Source organism: Aptenodytes forsteri, unplaced genomic scaffold, assembly GCF_000699145.1.
Source record: "Aptenodytes forsteri isolate BGI_AS27 unplaced genomic scaffold, ASM69914v1 Scaffold72, whole genome shotgun sequence".
Lineage (NCBI taxonomy): Eukaryota > Metazoa > Chordata > Aves > Sphenisciformes > Spheniscidae > Aptenodytes > Aptenodytes forsteri.
The window spans coordinates 5,057,023-5,075,323 of NW_008796193.1; the positions used below are offsets into that span (position 1 = coordinate 5,057,023).

The 18,301-nt window shown below is 36.6% G+C and overlaps 1 protein-coding gene across 1 annotated transcript in view; it reads left to right on the forward strand.

The window, feature by feature from the left end:
• Positions 1-18,301, forward strand: part of NAALADL2 (N-acetylated alpha-linked acidic dipeptidase like 2) — a 310,350-nt gene that overhangs the window by 208,292 nt on the left and 83,757 nt on the right. Inside the window, exon 10 of the mRNA XM_009288028.2 lies at positions 8,364-8,510. Coding sequence (XP_009286303.2) covers positions 8,364-8,510 — 147 coding nt within the window. The remainder of the gene's footprint in view (positions 1-8,363; positions 8,511-18,301) is intronic.

The window sequence follows — 18,301 nt, forward strand, 5'->3', positions numbered from 1 at the left end:
GCCCATCGATCTAGCCTGTCCAGGTCCCTCTGCAGAGCCTTCCTACCCTCGAGCAGATCAACACTCCCGCCCAACTTGGTGTTGTCTGCAAACTTGCTGAGGGTGCACTCGATCCCCTCATCCAGATCATTGATAAAGATATTGAACAAGACCGGCCCCAAAACTGAGCCCTGGGGAACATCGCTTGTGACCGGCCGCCAACTGGGTTGAACTCCATTCACCACAACTCTCTGGGCCCGGCCGTCCAGCCAGTTTTTGACCCAGCGCAGAGTGCACCTGTCTAAGCCGTGAGCCGCCAGCTTCTCTAGGAGAATGCTGTGGGAGACGGTGTCAAAGGCCTTACTGAAGTCCAACACAGAGTACATTGTGGGGGAATTTCTAAGGGGCTAATGGTGATCCCTGACAGCTGTAGTGATCGGTTTGAGAGTCACCTGCACTGTGGTGGATATCAGAAGAATTTAAGATGATGCTGAATTCTTTGTCCCTGATGTCTTAAATAAACACTAGTTCTTGTGGGAGCTGTTTTTCCCTAGTGACAAAATAGTTCTCTCAATGAAATGTGTGTGTGTGTACAAGGAACATCTCTTGTTTTACTGTGATAGTACTGAAGAACCAAAACTAGGGAAAATTTCTGAGTTAAATGCATCTTTTCTGTGACTGATCTTGCAGTGCTACAGAACAATTTCACTAGGAGTCTTCATGTTGCCCTTAAAGGTCAATTAATAACATTCAGATTTTAGGTATTTTCAGTAAAGCTTCATACATGTTTAGCTGAAAATATGTATAAGCTGGAAGGAAATAATTGCTGAGAAACTAAGGATCCAACATTTTATTCCTTTTTAATGAATTATGTTATTCTAAATATAAAATTAATTAAAAGCAGCAGGTTTCAGTCACTCCACCTCAGAAGATTTCTTGGTGTAGTTTTAATCATATTTATCTTACTCTGAACACTTACAGGCTTGGTCTACAGTGATGATTTTTTTCAGTGTTTGTACTTTACTTTGTTATAAATGTTGACTAAAATGTGCTAACAGGTAGAATAAGTATTATCAGATGAAGCTGTTCCGTTGTGTTTCAATGTCTCATACAACATCAAGAAGTCAGAGATCATTGTGAATCTGGGTTGTACATGCTTTTTGAACTTTGCTGTCATGGCCAAAATAGATGTAAAAGACATGCACAAGCATTGAAATGACAGCTTTTTACAATATTACTGTCTATAGTAGAACATTATAGTCTGCCCATCCCTTTTTTAATATTTTTATTATGTCCCTAAAATAGTGGAGGTAATCAGATGTGTAAATAGGCAAACACATCACAGTAGTGGTGTGTAACATTTAGGCTATTTAAACCACAACTATTCTCTGTGTATAGAATATTAATTATCATCAGCACATTTATATTTTCTTTTCTCATGCATAGAACGAATGAGTGGATATAATTTAGAATTATTTTTATGTATATACTTGAATTATGACAGCTTGATAAGGCTCAGAATTTGGGAAATGCCGTGCATTTAATTTCTATTTAGTTCATTTGCTCTGTGATGCTAGGTAAGACTGAAATATTAGGTACCTGGCTTGCCTTTAATTCATTTCAAAAGTACTTTGAGGTCTACAGGGGAAAGGGCTGTATTAAATCTCCCTAATAATTTTATAAACAGCTGATTTGCATTAATAATGATATATATGATCAATCAGCAAAGACACAGAGCAAAGCAGGATGTTTATTGCCAAACCAGATAATCAGATGGGATAAAACAGAGGAGTATGTTTGCCATAGAATTAATACAATTCCTAGAAACTCCATGATTTTTTTCAGTAGATTTTTCGTAGTCAGGGCAAGCAAACAGCTAATAATATTTTTTTTAAGAGCTGTCAAACCTTCTTCCTCTAATGATTTGTTTGTCAGAATGTAGCAGGTTTTTATGGATGAGAGATATATACTTGTGAATCCTTTGCTATGCAGCTTCTCTGGCCTTTCCTACCTATTGATGATGATTTAGCATAACACATTTGCAGTAATAAAGATGCTAATCTGTTGCTTTCTGCATTTTTACATGGTCTGTGATTAATTTAATAAATTCTGTAGCTCTTTGTTTAGATAATTTTATTTCCTCTATATGGTCTTACCATGCTTCTGCTTCTTAAATGCGTTTGCCTTGCACCAGTTACTAACACAGGTGGCGATTGAGCTCAAGAAATAGAGATTGATTAATCATGAAGAATAAGCTTCCTTGCTGTAGTTCTGAAGCTGGAATCACAGACACATTGTAAGAATAATTGGTCATTGGTTATTTGTCCTGTTGAAAACTACTTAGACATTTTAATCCATTTTCAAAAGCTGCTAAGGTTTTAACTTCAGCTGGAGTGACATAAAGGAAGGTAACCAGAACTAACAGACAGGTACATGTCTCCAGGTGGAAGGTGAGCTGTAGAAATGCCCAATAATTTTTTTTTTTTTTAATACAGGCTTTTATTTATACCAGGATCTTAACATTGCAGCAAAAGGTACCTATGAATGCTTAGCTCTAATTAGTGGTAGAATAAGGTCTGCAGTGAAGTACCACTTGATTATACTTTAGATATGTCAGGTCTATTTTATGACATTAATCCAAATTAAATTTATTTAATGGGCCATATGGTACTCTTTGTTTTCTCAAATTTGTAATATAAACCTGTAACATGATGCTGAAAACCAAAATGAACTCCAGAGAAATAAAATTATTCAGTTACGAATAGTATGCACATCCTTGTGCTGACATGAACCACTCCTTGATTACTGTCTAACCACATGGCTTGATTTCCTTCCAGTCCAAAGGGAGGGCTTGATTGACACAGTGGAGACCAGCCTGAGCAACTGAGTGATCTAAATAGTGCTATTATGGGTGTTTTACTGTAAGACGAACCAGCTGAAGAAATGTAGTTTGTCTGCTCTACAAGAGGGAGTTAGTTCTTACAGAGTGTGTTGCTGATAATTTATTCTAGATGCATTTTTAAAGATTTTAATTTTTTTTTTTCCCTACATAAAAGCTAACATTTAAAGGATTGTTAAGTAGGACGTGACTTCAACTGGTGAAGTAATGCATAGCAATTAAACTTTTTTTCCAAACTGGGAACTCAGAAATTGTTTTTGCATATATGAAAGGAAAGATTCTGTGGATTATCAGAATTAAAATTAATCAAATTTGTCATGTTATAAAGAGGGTTTTTTGGTAAATGACACCACTTCAGATTTAAACATACAAGAACAGCAGACGAATTGGTGGGTAAAAAAATAATTAAAGGGAAAGCAGAAAGCCAAAGTGATACACAGTTGCTATTACATGATGATTGACAAATTATTTGGCATTGAAGAACTTTAAAATGCTTTTAAATCCTGTGTTTCTGGACACTGGCATTGGTGTGATCTTCACCCCCACCCCAGTCAATTCTGTGGTCCACATCCCCTAGTAGTATTTTTCTTAGGAGTGACCTTCATTTCCTAGCAGCAGTAATGTTTTTCACTCAGTCTTTCATCTCTGTTCTGCATTGGTGCCTACTTGGCTTGCAGTAAGGATCAGGCATTCTGCTGCCAAGCATGGAAGCTGTCCTGCTTGTCATAAATTGCAGTTACAATTTTGGGAGATGACCTTTTCCTAGTTTCCCTGACTGGTGCATTTTGAAAGAAACTTGAGACAGTGCTTGTACATTTTGGTGGGAGAGTGTTTCACATGATACAAGAACAATATTTCCAGGTGATAGAACTAAGTGGACTTTGAAGTTAATTTCTGTGTCAGAAACAGTAGTGTCTTCAATGTGGAAAGATCGAACAAAGATTTGGGATGGTTCTTCTAGGTAAGGATGAGGAGGGAAGGAAATGAAAGCAGCAACTACTAACATAGCCGGTATTTGTGGGTCATGGTCCTATAAACAGGTATTTGTAGGTATGGCTTCAGTTATGTGTCTAGCTGCTAGGTTTAATGCTATAAATGCAGCTGATATTAGACTTAATTGACGTTACTTTTACCTGCAAAACAATAATAATAAATACAAGGCTGAGCTGCCTGGACATTGACAAGCAAATCTGTATAAATAAAGGAACTCCGTTCAGTCATATAAACAAAAAAGTTTAATTCCATTTGAGGTTTGATATACTTCCTTCCTACAGATGCTGATCCAGTAAGATACAACTTTCCCCTTGTCTTGCTTTAAGTCTGTGTGAATGCCTCACAACATCTCAAATGGCATTAGACACCTGTATTTAGGCAAGCAGATAGCCTAAAATGTCCCACCACCTAATTGCTCCCACCCCATCTCCCATCATTCCCATGCCTGCCATCATTCTTCTGCATGCTAAGACTATCTCATTTTTGCATCTTACTCTAAGAAATTGTTCCTCAATTTCTTTTCTTATAACTGTAAGACAGGGGTGGAGGAAGAGGCTTGCTTTGTTGATTCCTTCAACTTCTTATTTGCTTTGATTTGTTATTGTATGTGAAATATGTGGCACGCTGTATGGTGGGCTGTTGTTCTTGCATTGACTAAGTTAAAAGCTTGCCTCTTAGTTTAACAACACTTCATTGATGGGAAAGTTTTATTCATTGTAGGCCATTATTATTCTTTATCTTAAAGTCCATTAATTTTGGGAAATATTTTGTTTGTTTAATGAATGCAAAACACACTACATGAAGTTTGCAGTCATTGCCAAAGACTTGAAGAATGCTGATGTTGTAGAGTCTGCGTAACAATAAAAGTAAATTGGAAGAGAACAGTATCTTGCACATAAAGCATTCTCCCATATTAGTGCAGTGTTAAATATTTATTGTTGAACTAGTCATTATCAGGGGCTTGTGTGTCAGAACAGTGAAAGCTGAACAAAGCAGTTAAACTCTTAAGATGCTAGCGTGATTGAATTGAACGTTGCTGTCATAAAAATATAAATCCTATACCATGAAGGATGGTGATGTAAGAAACAAAAAGTACTGTATCACATTGTACTCTTAACTGAATCTGTAAACATTCCTTATGTAAACTTTTGTACATAACAAATATTTCATTGTTGCTATAGTGAGGAAAAAAGTAACAGATTCTTTCTGAATAGTTAAAATGGAATGTAGTAAAGTGTTTCCTGAGGGGCAGAATGCTGGCTAAAAGTCAGGCTTGGGTTTCTGAAAAAGGCACCAACCCCCCATTCTGAAATGGTGGTAGGTGGTAGATGACTCTACCATCATTTTCACGTCTTAGAAACAATACAGAAAGGGGAACAATATCAAAATACTCTGCTAATTAGCTGTGTCCCTGCAGTATCTATAACCTTGACTGCTTTTCTGTGAAACTTTATCTGCTTAGCAGATGACAATAATGATCCAGCTTTCTAATGTTCCTGATACTTAGCCAACAATTTTGGGGTATAGGTGAGATGACACTAATGGAAAATGCCTTAGAACTTCATTTGTACAGGTACACCAGTTGACTTCTCACAGATTAAAAATTTCTGGCATTTTTTGCTGCGTGAAACGTTATTCATTGCATGAAACCTTGTTTTCCTCTTCTATTACCCCCTCTCCAATTGGGAATTCCAGGTATAAATTCCAAGTCCACACTTGTACCTCCAGTCAGCAGCTTACAGTATTCCTTTTCTGAAAATCCTGTAACAAATTCTAGATAGGAATACATAGGAGATGATGAAAGGTTAATGTTCGCTAAATAGAGTGAAAGGTATAAAGATGTAGATTTAAAAGGAAAAAAATGTACATTCAGTTCCCTGCAACATTTCCTTCCCTCTCAGAGGTATGTATTAAGATTTTGATGGTCCTTACCACGTTTCAAGATATCCCTTCTATTGATTACTTCTTGAAAATTAATTCCGGATAGTCACGATAGTTACATAAATTCTTAACCTGAGTGAGATGCAAGTAGCATTAGCCTTGAAGAGCTTTGCTGCCATTGTGTTTACTGAGAGCTAGGATTAGGTCTCTTTAGAAAGGCAAGATCCTTCCATGTAGTATGTGGCTTGCTTATGGATCAGTGACTCTTCAGCTGTTTGTCTCTTCTGATACTGAATTGTTTTGCCCAACAGTTTTATTGGGATTAATTTGGTCATTTAACTTTGTGATTTCCTTTGGTAGGTAACTGGTATTTTTGCTTGTTTCAGAGATTTTCCTATTGAACCCAAAAGCTGTATTTCACATCATTCAGTAAACTTTTAAGCATTAAAGGAAGAACAGACTACTCATCATTTATGAAACTTAACCAAATGTGTTGGGCAGTATGAGGAAGCTAGGAGATAGTCTAATCTACACTGTAGTATAGTATGCTGTGTGATACTTAAACATGTTATAATTCCTGAAAGGAGCTGTCACTTAAGAATGGATTTTGTGTGCATATATATGCATAAAATTATAAACATGCCTTTATGTGTGGATGTGTGATATACAATGGTTTTGACTGGGAAAGATTGTAGAAGATAAAATGTGGTTATTTAAAAACACCTTTTGAAATGAGTATATAGTTCGGGCTTCTGCTGTTTCTGTTGTAGCTTTGGATTTTAAAAAGCAAGGTTACTGACATTATTGAGACTGTTTAGACAGCAGGTGAATTTGTATATCTTTGAACAGCCACACTGTGATGTTGTTGAATGTCTTCTCAATGTGATTGAAACCTTCTCAAGAATGGTGTGAAGGGGGAGTGAAACACAGGAACAAAAGTTGTAATTAAAGAGAAGTCTTGAGGTTTAAAAACTTAAAAAAATCTCTTAATCTAAACCTGAAAAATCCCCCAAAAGTGCTGATTTGTCTGCAAAAAACATTGTCTGCAATGTTTTAACAACTATGACTTACAAATGACACCTAAGATTAATGCTACATTAATGTTTAATTTTTATTATTCTTCTTTCTTACTGTGCTATGGAGAGCCGGGATTTTGGCTGCTGTAAGTCATGTTGCTCCATGGATATCTTTAAAGGCGATAGTGTTTACTAGAGGTGGACTGCACATACAGAAAGGATCTTTTGTTTCTTTTTTGACTGTAACTCTCAGTCTTTTTGGATGGACTTTGCACAACTCTGAATGTATGTAAGAATGGTTGGAGCAGAAACGTTTAACAAGAAAAGAGTTATACAGCCACCTTTCAAAAATACTTATGAAATGGAAGCTATTTCTTGAAGGTATTTTAAAATAGTTTTCTGTGAGAATCTGCAGCCCTTGTTTATACTGGGTAATATGCAATTGCATTCTTCATGGCACTGAAGTGAAACTGTGAAGCAATAATTATGCTAATTTAAATATGGAAAAATACCAAGATTTGTCTTTTTCTAACTCTTAAAACATTTTCCTGCTAACCCCAGGAACTTTAGTACACAGAATCTGGTGTATTTTAGTATTAAAGGAGAACTAATCTTATACTGTTCTTGTAGCAAGCTAGTAATTTAGTAGGTAGGTCTGAGGAAGTTCTGTTATACTATATAAACTGTTAGCTAAATGTAAATAATCTCTAGTACTTTAACTTCTTAACAATCTTAAATAGAAACCTAAGCAGCTTATTTGCTATAACAGATGTTGAAAGCCTTTGTGCCTACTGTTTATTAAGTGTTTAATTACCTGATGTATTTGAAAGCTACACTAATATGTGGCACTCAGTCTTGGGCTTGTTTTCCAGTTTTCATCTTATGTTTATTACATTTCTGTTGCTAAGATTTCACCATTAAATACTTACGTGAAAGAAATACAAACGTGTCACTGACTAGAATTGTTTTAAGCAATTTACCCAGAAAATGTGTATTTATGTATCTTTAGCCTTTTAATTCTTTTTTTATTCTTAACCCCTGCTCTGCAAGTGCACCAAATTATTTACATTGCCAGCATTTCATAGACCATAGATACCTTGAATATGATTATCTGATTCAGCTTTTTCTGTTGGAGAGCTTGCTATTAACTGAATAAAGAATTGATTCCTTAGTAGCCATTAAAGATCTCAGAACGTGCTTCCAAAAGGCGCCATGATGACCTCTGATCTCCTGCCCAGTATGGGGCATTTCATATGCCTGCCAAAGGCTTCTCCTCTTGCCCCTCCTACCATTTCAATTAGATATGACTTTCATTGTCCTTTGAAAGACTCAACCATGTTGCAGCACACTCTTCATTCTCTGCTATGTCCGATCCCAAAGACTGCAGTATATATCAATAAGGGGGTGAAAGGTTTGTAGGATCACTCACTACTAAGTATGAATCAGCTAATACCTGTTTGCACCAGTGTAAGTTCCAGCCTGTTTTTAAAATGCTTTGACCCAAAGAATGCTGTATAAATGAGGTACTGATAGGAGTTGTTAAGAGTCTGGTAGCAAGTAAGTAAGTAGAATTTTGATTTGTGTTTGTTTTTCAGAGCCAGAGCTTCAACTGTGTGGAAAAGACTAAATGTCCAGCATCTAATGTGAGTTCTGTGCAGATACAGGGAGATTCAGATTATTTCATCAACCATCTTGGAGTACCTGCCACGCAGTTTTCTTATGAGGACATCAAAACATCAGAGGTAGTATGAATAAAAATGGACAAACTGAAAATAGCAGAAAGATAGAATTAGATGTTCTCAGGTTATATCCTTACATGACAAGCGTGTTGTAGTGGAAAGTTATCTCCTATAAGTGTGGTTTTTTAGATCTTCAGAGGATTACCACAGAGCTTCAAAGTGACTGATTTTATAGGGGTATGGCATTCAAACAAACAGATAAATGTTTAGAACAAATCAAAAGCAAAAAAAAATTGGAGGATATTATGTTTAAACTGTTAATATTGCTGTTAGTATTATAGGTTACATATTATCTAACCCAACTTTTCAGACTGCTTTCATCATAGAGGAAACAAGTTTTGATATGTATTTTTTTCCTGCACAGTAGGATGAGACAGCCTTCAAAATGAATTTTATATCCATTTTCATACTGTGGGCAAAATATGACTCTAGTATATATGTTGGTTGTAAAGATCTGTATGCTTGATTGGAGTCTTCAAAACACCATGTTCTTTTTCAGCCCATTGTCCTCTGCAAGGTAAGTGGAAGGAAGAGGCATGTTACGCTGTTTGGAGACCAGGTTGGAATTGGACACAGATAAACTGTTAGGAAAGTTTGTCCTTTGTCAGCCTTCACTACTGTAGGTTGTATTTGTACCTGGACAGCTCAAACCTACCCTCAGTTGGTCAGCTGAGGATCAGGAAGCCTGGCATCAGTTATTTCAAGATACAGTGGTCATGAGAAAAGGTGTGTGTTTTCTTGCTGTCGTGGTTTAACCTCAGTCGGCAATTAAGCGGAATTGGACACAGATAAACTGTTAGGAAAGTTTGTCCTTTGTCAGCCTTCACTACTGTAGGTTGTATTTGTACCTGGACAGCTCAAACCTACCCTCAGTTGGTCAGCTGAGGATCAGGAAGCCTGGCATCAGTTATTTCAAGATACAGTGGTCATGAGAAAAGGTGTGTGTTTTCTTGCAAAGGTAACAATGCATTGAATTCATATTCCCCTCATTTCTCTTCTTGCACTGTGCTTATCTACATATGCGCACATCTTTCCAAGTTCAAGAACAAAGGTGAAGCTGAGTTGAGCTGGAATACTTTCTGGCACTGCATGCTAATATCTTTCTATTTCACAAATGCAAAGCAAAACAGAAATATGCCAAGTATTGGAACATTGTTGTGATATTGTTGTGTAAATTGAAATAGATTAAGTCAAGAATTTATATAAATAAGGAGACTTCTGTTTCTAAACATCACTGCACCTATTAGGCAAAGTATTCTATTTCAGATTAAACACAAGGCAAAGGCTGCAAGGAGAATGTGAAGGCAGAAGATCTATGAGTGCAATGTTTATGACAGGCTTGTGGTCCAGTGCAAACTTCTGTTGTCACTTAGCAGCTATTCCACATAGTTTTCATTCTCGATCTGTGTATACAGGATCTATAGAGCATGAGGAAGAATCTGCAAACTTCAATATATCAAAATAATAAGTATTTCCCAGCAACATTTACAATATGAACACTGAAGGTTCCCTTGGCTATTGTCTATTTCAATCCTACCAAAGTTATTCTTTGTGTTCAGTTAACTTTGCAGATGTGCATTTTTGTCTCTCAGAATGACTCGGCAATGTAATTAAAATCATAAAAGAAAATATTTTCATATTTGCTTAAATATGATACAGCAACTTTGGCTCTCTGTTGAAAACTCAGCTTTTGTTCTTCTTGCAAAATCATTTCCTAGAAATAAACTTGTGATAAGTGTAATCTGCAGTCTTGAAGTTGATGTACTGCACCTCTTGGACCATAGGAGATCTTGACCCCGTGACATCTATTTCATGCGAGAAATAAATCTGCTTAGCAAAATGTGTAAATTTCTGTTGGGAAGAAGATGGATTTTTTCCTAAAAGTGAAGTTACACAGAATGATTAAATTTGTATTCTTTGCTATATTTTTGTTATTTATTGTACTGATTATTAACAGCCCTTCAAAACATAGGCTCATTGTCTCTCCCAGTTTGCTATATTCTACCAGACAAGCAATCTGTTTATTGTTTACTGTTTATTGCAGTTGTTTATTGGGGATTATGTTTATTGTATCAAACAGGGATAGTATTAGTATAAGGCAGACAGAAATTATTCTGGGTTTACAGCCATATTAATAAACATTGTAGGAATTTCTCTTATGCAGGTTAGTGACTGAAAATAATCTGTTGAGTTGCAGGGAGGGATTTTTGCTTGTTTGTTTCCAAGCCATTCAGCTTTTTAAACTATGCCTCAGCTTTGTCAGCTTCATTGCAAAACAAGATTTGGATTTGGGAAAACAGATTTCAGAAATAGGATGTTTTGACATGCTTTTGTAGACTATCATTTTACCAGGTTGATTTCCTCGGCTGTCTCTTTCACTGCTGTGACCTACTCAGGAAATTCTCTTCTTCTGGAATAGACATTAGCTGTTTATTTTATCCACCTGTCAGACAGCGTGCAGTGTCACATAAAACTGATGCTATTCCACACTCAAAAAAAACTGTTTTAGAGTAAAAAAGCCCAAGACCTGGGCCTTGTAGTCTGCCTACAGAGCAACAGTTATAGGTCAGCTTTAGAAATGCATTTCTTATACAGTAAGTATAATGCCAATCCTCAGAGAGAAGGTTGTAAAAGCTTTTCATTGGCAGGAACCTGAGGAGTAAATAAGAGGAAATAAAAGTTGTAAGAGGAAACATTCAGACCAGAAGGGTAAGTAAAACTGTCTTGCTTGAAATTACCTAATACAGCGAACCACAGCCTCAGGGAGGTTAAATCTGCATGGCAAATGCCTGTGGTCAGATCTGTGAGCTAGTAAAGTGCATTCTAAGTATTCAACCACTAGTATAAAAAGGCACTGAGTGAAATGCTGTTCATTTATTTACTAGCAGACAATATGCAGCATTTTAGTTTGCAAGTAAGAAGTAAACTTGGAAGAATTTCCCAAGTGGAAAAAAACATAATATTAACCCAATTTCCAAGGATTCTCTTGCAGTTGCTGAAGCCTTCCTCTCCTCCTAACCTCTGGTGCACTGGCTTTACCTCCACGTGAGGGTCACATTCTCATTTGTAATGTATTAGGAGAAAAGTTGATCAGCTTTTCCTAATACTGCAGGTTCTCTTACTTTGAGGAGGAGTCATGCTATTCAAGTTAATGATTAATTTACATCCAAGTGACCATGTAGAGCCTCCAGAGAGAGAAGTAATGTTGATTTCAAATCTGATTTTCTCTACTGCTGAAAGCCCATGATTGTAAGTCTATTAGTCCTCACCTCAGTGTTGAATAGCATTAGAAACATCTTTGCTTAGCTTTACATCAACAAGAAGAAGCGGCATAAAGTAAGAGGTCTTAGATCACAGACTTGTCTTTGTTACTCTCTGTACTGCAATAAGAGCTAGATATCAATGGAATTACTCGATTGTGTGATCATTGGTACATCAGGAATAACAAATTGGAGCAAGTGAGTAAATTCTGATTTTTTTTTCATATGTGGACCATTTCTGTGCCCTTGAAAATATTAGACAAGTTTGTATGACAATGTATTTTCAAACCAATAAATGGTATAACAGGTGTAATACATAAATATCTTCCATAATGATTAGAAACTACATGCATATAAAGGACAAAACTATGGTTTTGGATATGTCACTGTTCATCATGATTCTACTTATTGTCTTAGACTTAAATTCTTCAGCTGTCATGTTTTTATTTTGTAAGCAACATGACTGAAGCTCAGCTCTTGGTTACTTGATTGTAAATTAGGAATAACTCTGAAGACGCTGGATATGGTGGTGTATGATCTGAAGAGCATGCATTCAGTTTCTATTTGAATTCTTTGTTCTTTCTGTTTGGATATACATTGACTGTGTGCCTGTGTAATAGAAAATACTGCTTTATCACTTAATAGCTTACCTTGTTTCTCCTCCCTTACGCATCTTTTTTTATCCTTCTCTGTTGCTTTTTGGCATCTCTTTAAATTTGCACGTTAATGGAATTCTAGTATTAAATGGTTTATTTCTGGTGTGTGGCTGATAACTCTGTTCTTCCGTATGAGGTAACATTTACTGTAGACTCAGCTCTGCCCTTGTGAATGACCTCTACAAAATACAAAAAAAGTGTTAAAAATTATTGAAACTTAACCTTTACAACAATAAAAGGCTCATTATTCGAATCTGTGGCTGTGTTAACATAAAGTGGTTTTAGTCACAGTGAACGCTTACTTGTTAACTAATATGAAATATCCTATAACTGGAGACATGAATGGAAAAGATGCATGAATCCAGAATACTCTGGGTTATCCTGTTTAACACAATTTGGGAAGTTGTTTTGTCACAATAGAATGATTTATTTCAGAAAGTGGATACAATTGATGTGGTTTTGAGGCAGTGGGTGGAAAGCCTGTATAGAAGCAGAGAACTTGTTGCTCAGATTCCTAGGTTCATTTCTTTATAATCAAAGTCACTTGAAACTAAAATCCTTCAAAATTTTGTTTGACACATGTCCTAGCAGACCATGCTGAGGTGTTTCAGCCATTAAATATGCTGAGTTTCCACAATTCTAAGTAATGTCGATTGAAACCTCTGAAACTTGACTGGAAATTATTTCATGTTTAGAGAATCAAAACAAACTTACTTTTTTACTTATTTTTAAAAAACCAAACCCTTAATTTCTCTCTTGCTTTAGAACAGGGTTTAGCAGTGGTACTATGAGGCACATTTAATCCAAATCTGTAAAGCACCTTTCATAATCAAAGTGATGTTTCTGAGAAACAGTTTGTACTTCTGGTCAAACCACCGCACTCAAAAAGTTTAGGTTCTTTTCCCAGTTTAGCTTCTGTCTTTCCTTACTATTCTTTTCACACATTTGTGTAATGGAACAATGCTACCTCTTGATGAAAGGCTTGAAGCATAAATATGAGAAGGATTCTAAAAGAGCAAGGTATTCAAGTCGTAATCATGTTATTAAAATGTGTGAAAGTTTCAACTTGGTACAGCTGTGGAATTTTATATATTACTTTTCAAAAAGTTCTTTGGAATATAAAAATCATCACAGGGAGCTAATACTGGAGTTGTAGCTTTATTCAGCAGTATAGATTACCTCTACTACAGAGGCAGAGTAAAATAAATCTCTTGGGAATCTGAGGGGTATTTTTGCCCCATTACTTTTTAGATGCAATAGAAGCATCACCTGCTATGGAAAAGATGTAATTTAAAATGTAAGCTGTTTACAGAGCTGTTGGTTATAGTGATAGTGATTTCAGGTAGTACATACTGAGAAGGGCTAAATGTGCTGGGATATATTTTGATAAGGGCTGCTTCCGCATGCCTATGGTACCAGTTGTTTAAGGCTGGTGTACTTAAATAGGATATTATTTGTGGAGGCAGATTCCACAGGATCACTGAAATTCCACTTAAATAGGATATTATTTGTGGAGGAGAAGAGGCAGATTCCACAGGATCACTGAAATTCTGAGGCAAAATTAAGGGCTATTTTCTAATCCTGCTTCTTTAGTGGCCTCATCAAGCATGGAAAGGAGAATACAGATTCTGCTACGCCAAGAATGTGTGTCAGTACTTGAGTTATATGGAGAGAGAAGACATGTGAGTCTTCCACAGTGTTGTAACTGCTGAGTGACCTCACTCTTTCAAAGAACTTTCTGCTGATGTACTTAAAACAGATTAATGTTAATTTTATGTCTTAAAATGTACCACATGTATGTCAAAATATAACACAGCTTTTGCAGTAGGGTATCAAGGGTGTCTGCAGCCTTCTCCAGAACGTTGTTTGGCATAAATCCTGCCTTTCATTTTTACACTGCATTTATTATATAAAAATACAATACCAGGACCAACAGCATGGTCTGGAAAATTTTGTGTTGTTTCCTGTCTCTAGCCATAGTTTTACCTGTCAGAGAGACTCAGTACTTCAGAAGTTTATCCATACCTCCTCTTTTAACCTTCTGTTTCTCATATTTCTCTCCCTTATTTCTTTAAGCTTTGCCTTGTTTTTCTTTTTATATGAGTACCATCCCATGTAATTTTCCCTCTTCTTGGTGGAGCACCTTAAAAATGTAGTTTGCTCTGCTGGATTCAACATTTTAATCTGATGGCCACACTTTTTTCCTTTGTGGCAGGGGACAGAGGAAAGTGTTTTTTCAAAGATGTATATTTGGAAGTGTAGCAGTGGACTTCACTAAAGAGAAAGGAACCAACCCCATAGTTGCAAGTTAATTCATTTTGATTATGTCTGTCTTAGCACAGTTTATAGCATGGTTGCTAAAGTACTGGAACATAAGTAAATCACAGAGACTGAGAAAAATAGCCTTGCTGTGGCTGCCTAATGTTTGGGTACAAGAGAAAATATAATCTGGATTTGCCATGGTTTCAGTTAGAGATTCGATTGTTTCTTCAGCATTGTAAATCAAACACCATTAAACTGCTCAGAATTTTGAAGCCATCCTGATCACTTGCAAACTTAACCTGGTACAGGAGTATTTTGAGCTTTTTTCAAGATGGAAATAGACTGTTACTATCCATTTCTATGTCATTGTAGTCGGCAGTTTCATGAGGAATCCAATTTTTTAAATTATAGCTAGATGATTTCCTATGTTATCTGCATATTATTCATCCTTCTCAGCGCATCCTATGACATAATGATTCCTATCTGATAACACAGAACCTTAAATCCCTTCTGTGATAATGTGGTAGGTTACATCAATGTTAGCATTATCATTTTGTCTTGAGAAAAAACAAGTTACTGCATATTATTAAAAAAATGGACACATATTTAGCATGAAATATTTTATGGTAGCTGTCCAAGTTTGGGTATGCAGGGCTTACAGAACATTTACTTTTACACCTGGACCGTAAAAGTTGTTTTCCGTATCTTCACTCAAACTTAAGTACAGGCAAGAAGTATAAAAATTACCTGTCACATTATTCACAGGCTAGACCAAGATAGTGTAATACCATGGACCACTAAGCTAATTTAGAAGAAAAATGAAAAGAGGTTTCTTTATAGAAGGCATTTGTATGTAATATATGTAGAAGAGTTTAGAATTTTGACAGTTTGAGATTTTATCCCCTTTAGAGAGAATGCATAATGATTTTTATTTCTGTTGAAATATGCATAACTTTTTGAAGGTAACTTTCAACTTTCATTAGAGCCCTTAAAAGTGATTTTTCACCCGCACTGGTGTAAAACAGAGGCCACTAAATCTTAACTCTTCAATAAGTGTCGTTTCTCAGTTGTTTTTACTGTCTGCCTCTGCTTCCTCCCTTCCCCCCTGTCTTGCCCTCTTTTCTTCCTTTTTTACCACTCTTTCGGGAAATTTACTGCAGTTTCTTGATTTCAGTATTTACACGCTTAGGCTGACACATCATGCACTTCTTTTAAAAGAAATCAATAGCTTTCCAAGTTTTCTTTGTTTTGAGAAAAGAAACAGAGGAGCTGGCCTTGATGGAGAGAACTTAGGGTCTAGTTTACTGAAAAATAACTCCCATGTTGCATGCTGCTTTTATCTCTTTCATGTGCTTGTGTTAGTGTAGAGGGAGGGCTTAGGCAGTATGGAGCGGTCTTCAGTGCATCTGGCTTGTGTCTTTTGAAAAGTGAATGGGTAACTGGTGGTTATACCAATTTTTGTCTGTGTGGGAACAGTGCTGAAGTCTCTAAGTTGTGGGGTTCCGGTGTCAGTGATTAGGAGCACGATTTCAATCCTGTGTTATGGGGACCTTCAGCTGCTGTTTCATTTCTTGGGGTTTTTTTTGTCAAGGTAAAGTTTTGAACTGAACATACAAATTCATAGAAATCAGGGTGGCATGGGGAAGTTCTAGGTGTTGGCCGTGTGTAAAGGGTCTGGACTCTTTCCAGTCAGCCAGATTGGCCACACTGGGACCTTACCACGAATGTCTTTGTCCCGCTGGTGACTGGGAGATTCTGTTTCCTCTCATTATTGATTCACTGATGTACTGAGTTGGTTCCAGTTATGACCTTGACATGATGTTTATGTTATTTAATTTTAGTTCAGTGAAAGCGTCTAAGTGATTAGCCTCTGTGAGAAGTTTAATTTAAGTGGAACTTGTAGGAAACATTTGAAGGGGGGGGTATTTTCAAATTTGCAACTGCCTTATCAATCATTGCAGCATAGGTAATTCAGCAGTGTAGTTGACGGCCACTGCCTCTATTACCACATGAATAGCTATGTCCATTACTGTTACAACCTCCAGCACACTGTTTCTTAGATTTCACAAAACAAGCAATGAAAATAAAGTTAATTTCTGCCTACCAGTGAGCTATTATCATTTCTGTGGCTGCCAGAATTTATTAAAAGCTACTGTTTCTTTGAAAGAACAATTCCCTGTCTCTGTATCTCTGATACAGAATGGACTGCATATGTCAACAAAGCTGAAAACAACCAGTAAACATTTGCAAACTCGAGAAGGACAGATAATCCCCAGTGACAGACACAACATCTGTCTTCTAGCTACAATGTCTGAGCTGCAACTTACCTAGGAATGTAACATGTATTGTAATGTGAAGTGGCTGGATGTATTGTGAACGAACTCTGATAACTGTCACTGTAAATTTCTGACCAATGGTCTCTTACATTCTCTCTTAGCAAATTTCTTGTCAATGATTATTTATATAGATTATATATAAACACACGCTTTATTTTATATGCATATGTTTATATATAAAATCAAGGTGGCATTATGGAAGGCAGCGAAGTCTGTGGTGTAGTTTTGTCAGCAAATTCTGGGTAAAGCGAGCAATTTAACTACACAAACACAGCCTTGTACCTCTGTGCGTATATCTAAAGCAAACATGAGTTGTCTGATCTACGGTATCTTTTATTGAGAGCCATTTTTGTATCGCTAATGTAGTTCCCTGGTCAAACAGTTACAGTGCTTAGAGTCAATCAGTTTTTATGTTCTGAAGTTTCAGAACTCTATATTCCTAATGCAGTCATCTCAACATTTTACATCACATCATTAAGCTCACTGTTACTCCATATCCAGATCATTTTCTCCTTTACTTCCAGTATGTCCTCCAGTCCCTTTCCAGACAGGAAAGAGTTAGTTACTGTCTTGAGATTTCTGACTGACTACTTGGATGATCTACGGCTGACCAGGCTCTTCTGGTAAATTTTATGCTGTTTTTCTTCTGTTATTATTTATGTCCTCCTGGATTAAGTGTCACCCAGTACCAATTAATTTATCAGATCCAAGTATATTTATCAAGAACTTCAATTAGAAGCATCATGGCATCATTTTCTTTGAAGGATCAGGGTAGACCATATATGAAGACATGGTGTACTTACTTCAGCCTTAGCTGCTCAAAACAGAACTTCCAGGCCTGCGGCATATGCGTGAATGTCCTTAGAAGAGAATTAACACCAGTTGTTTGACCCTGATATTCCAGGGAGATTCATACCCTGAATAGAAGCCATATTTCCCCTTCTTTATCTAAACTAATAGGGAGTTTGTATAACAGCAGTGTGTTGTGATGATCTGCAATTTGGTAGCTTTTCCATCTAAAAATACGGCTCTGCATGGCTCCTCTCCTTCCCTGTTTTACTCCTCCTCCCCTTTCTCCCTGGTATATGTTAAATTTTTTAAGGAAATACACAGCTGGTAGCTGCCCATGGGGAGTTACGGGAGATGTTTCATGCATGTATGAAAGAATCATAGTACTAGTGTGCTTAGAATACCAGAGAACACCAGAAATTCTTTGCTAAGGAGCAAATGTGTATCAGCCTCAGAATGGCAGATTGCTTGGGAACCCAGGATTTCCTTTT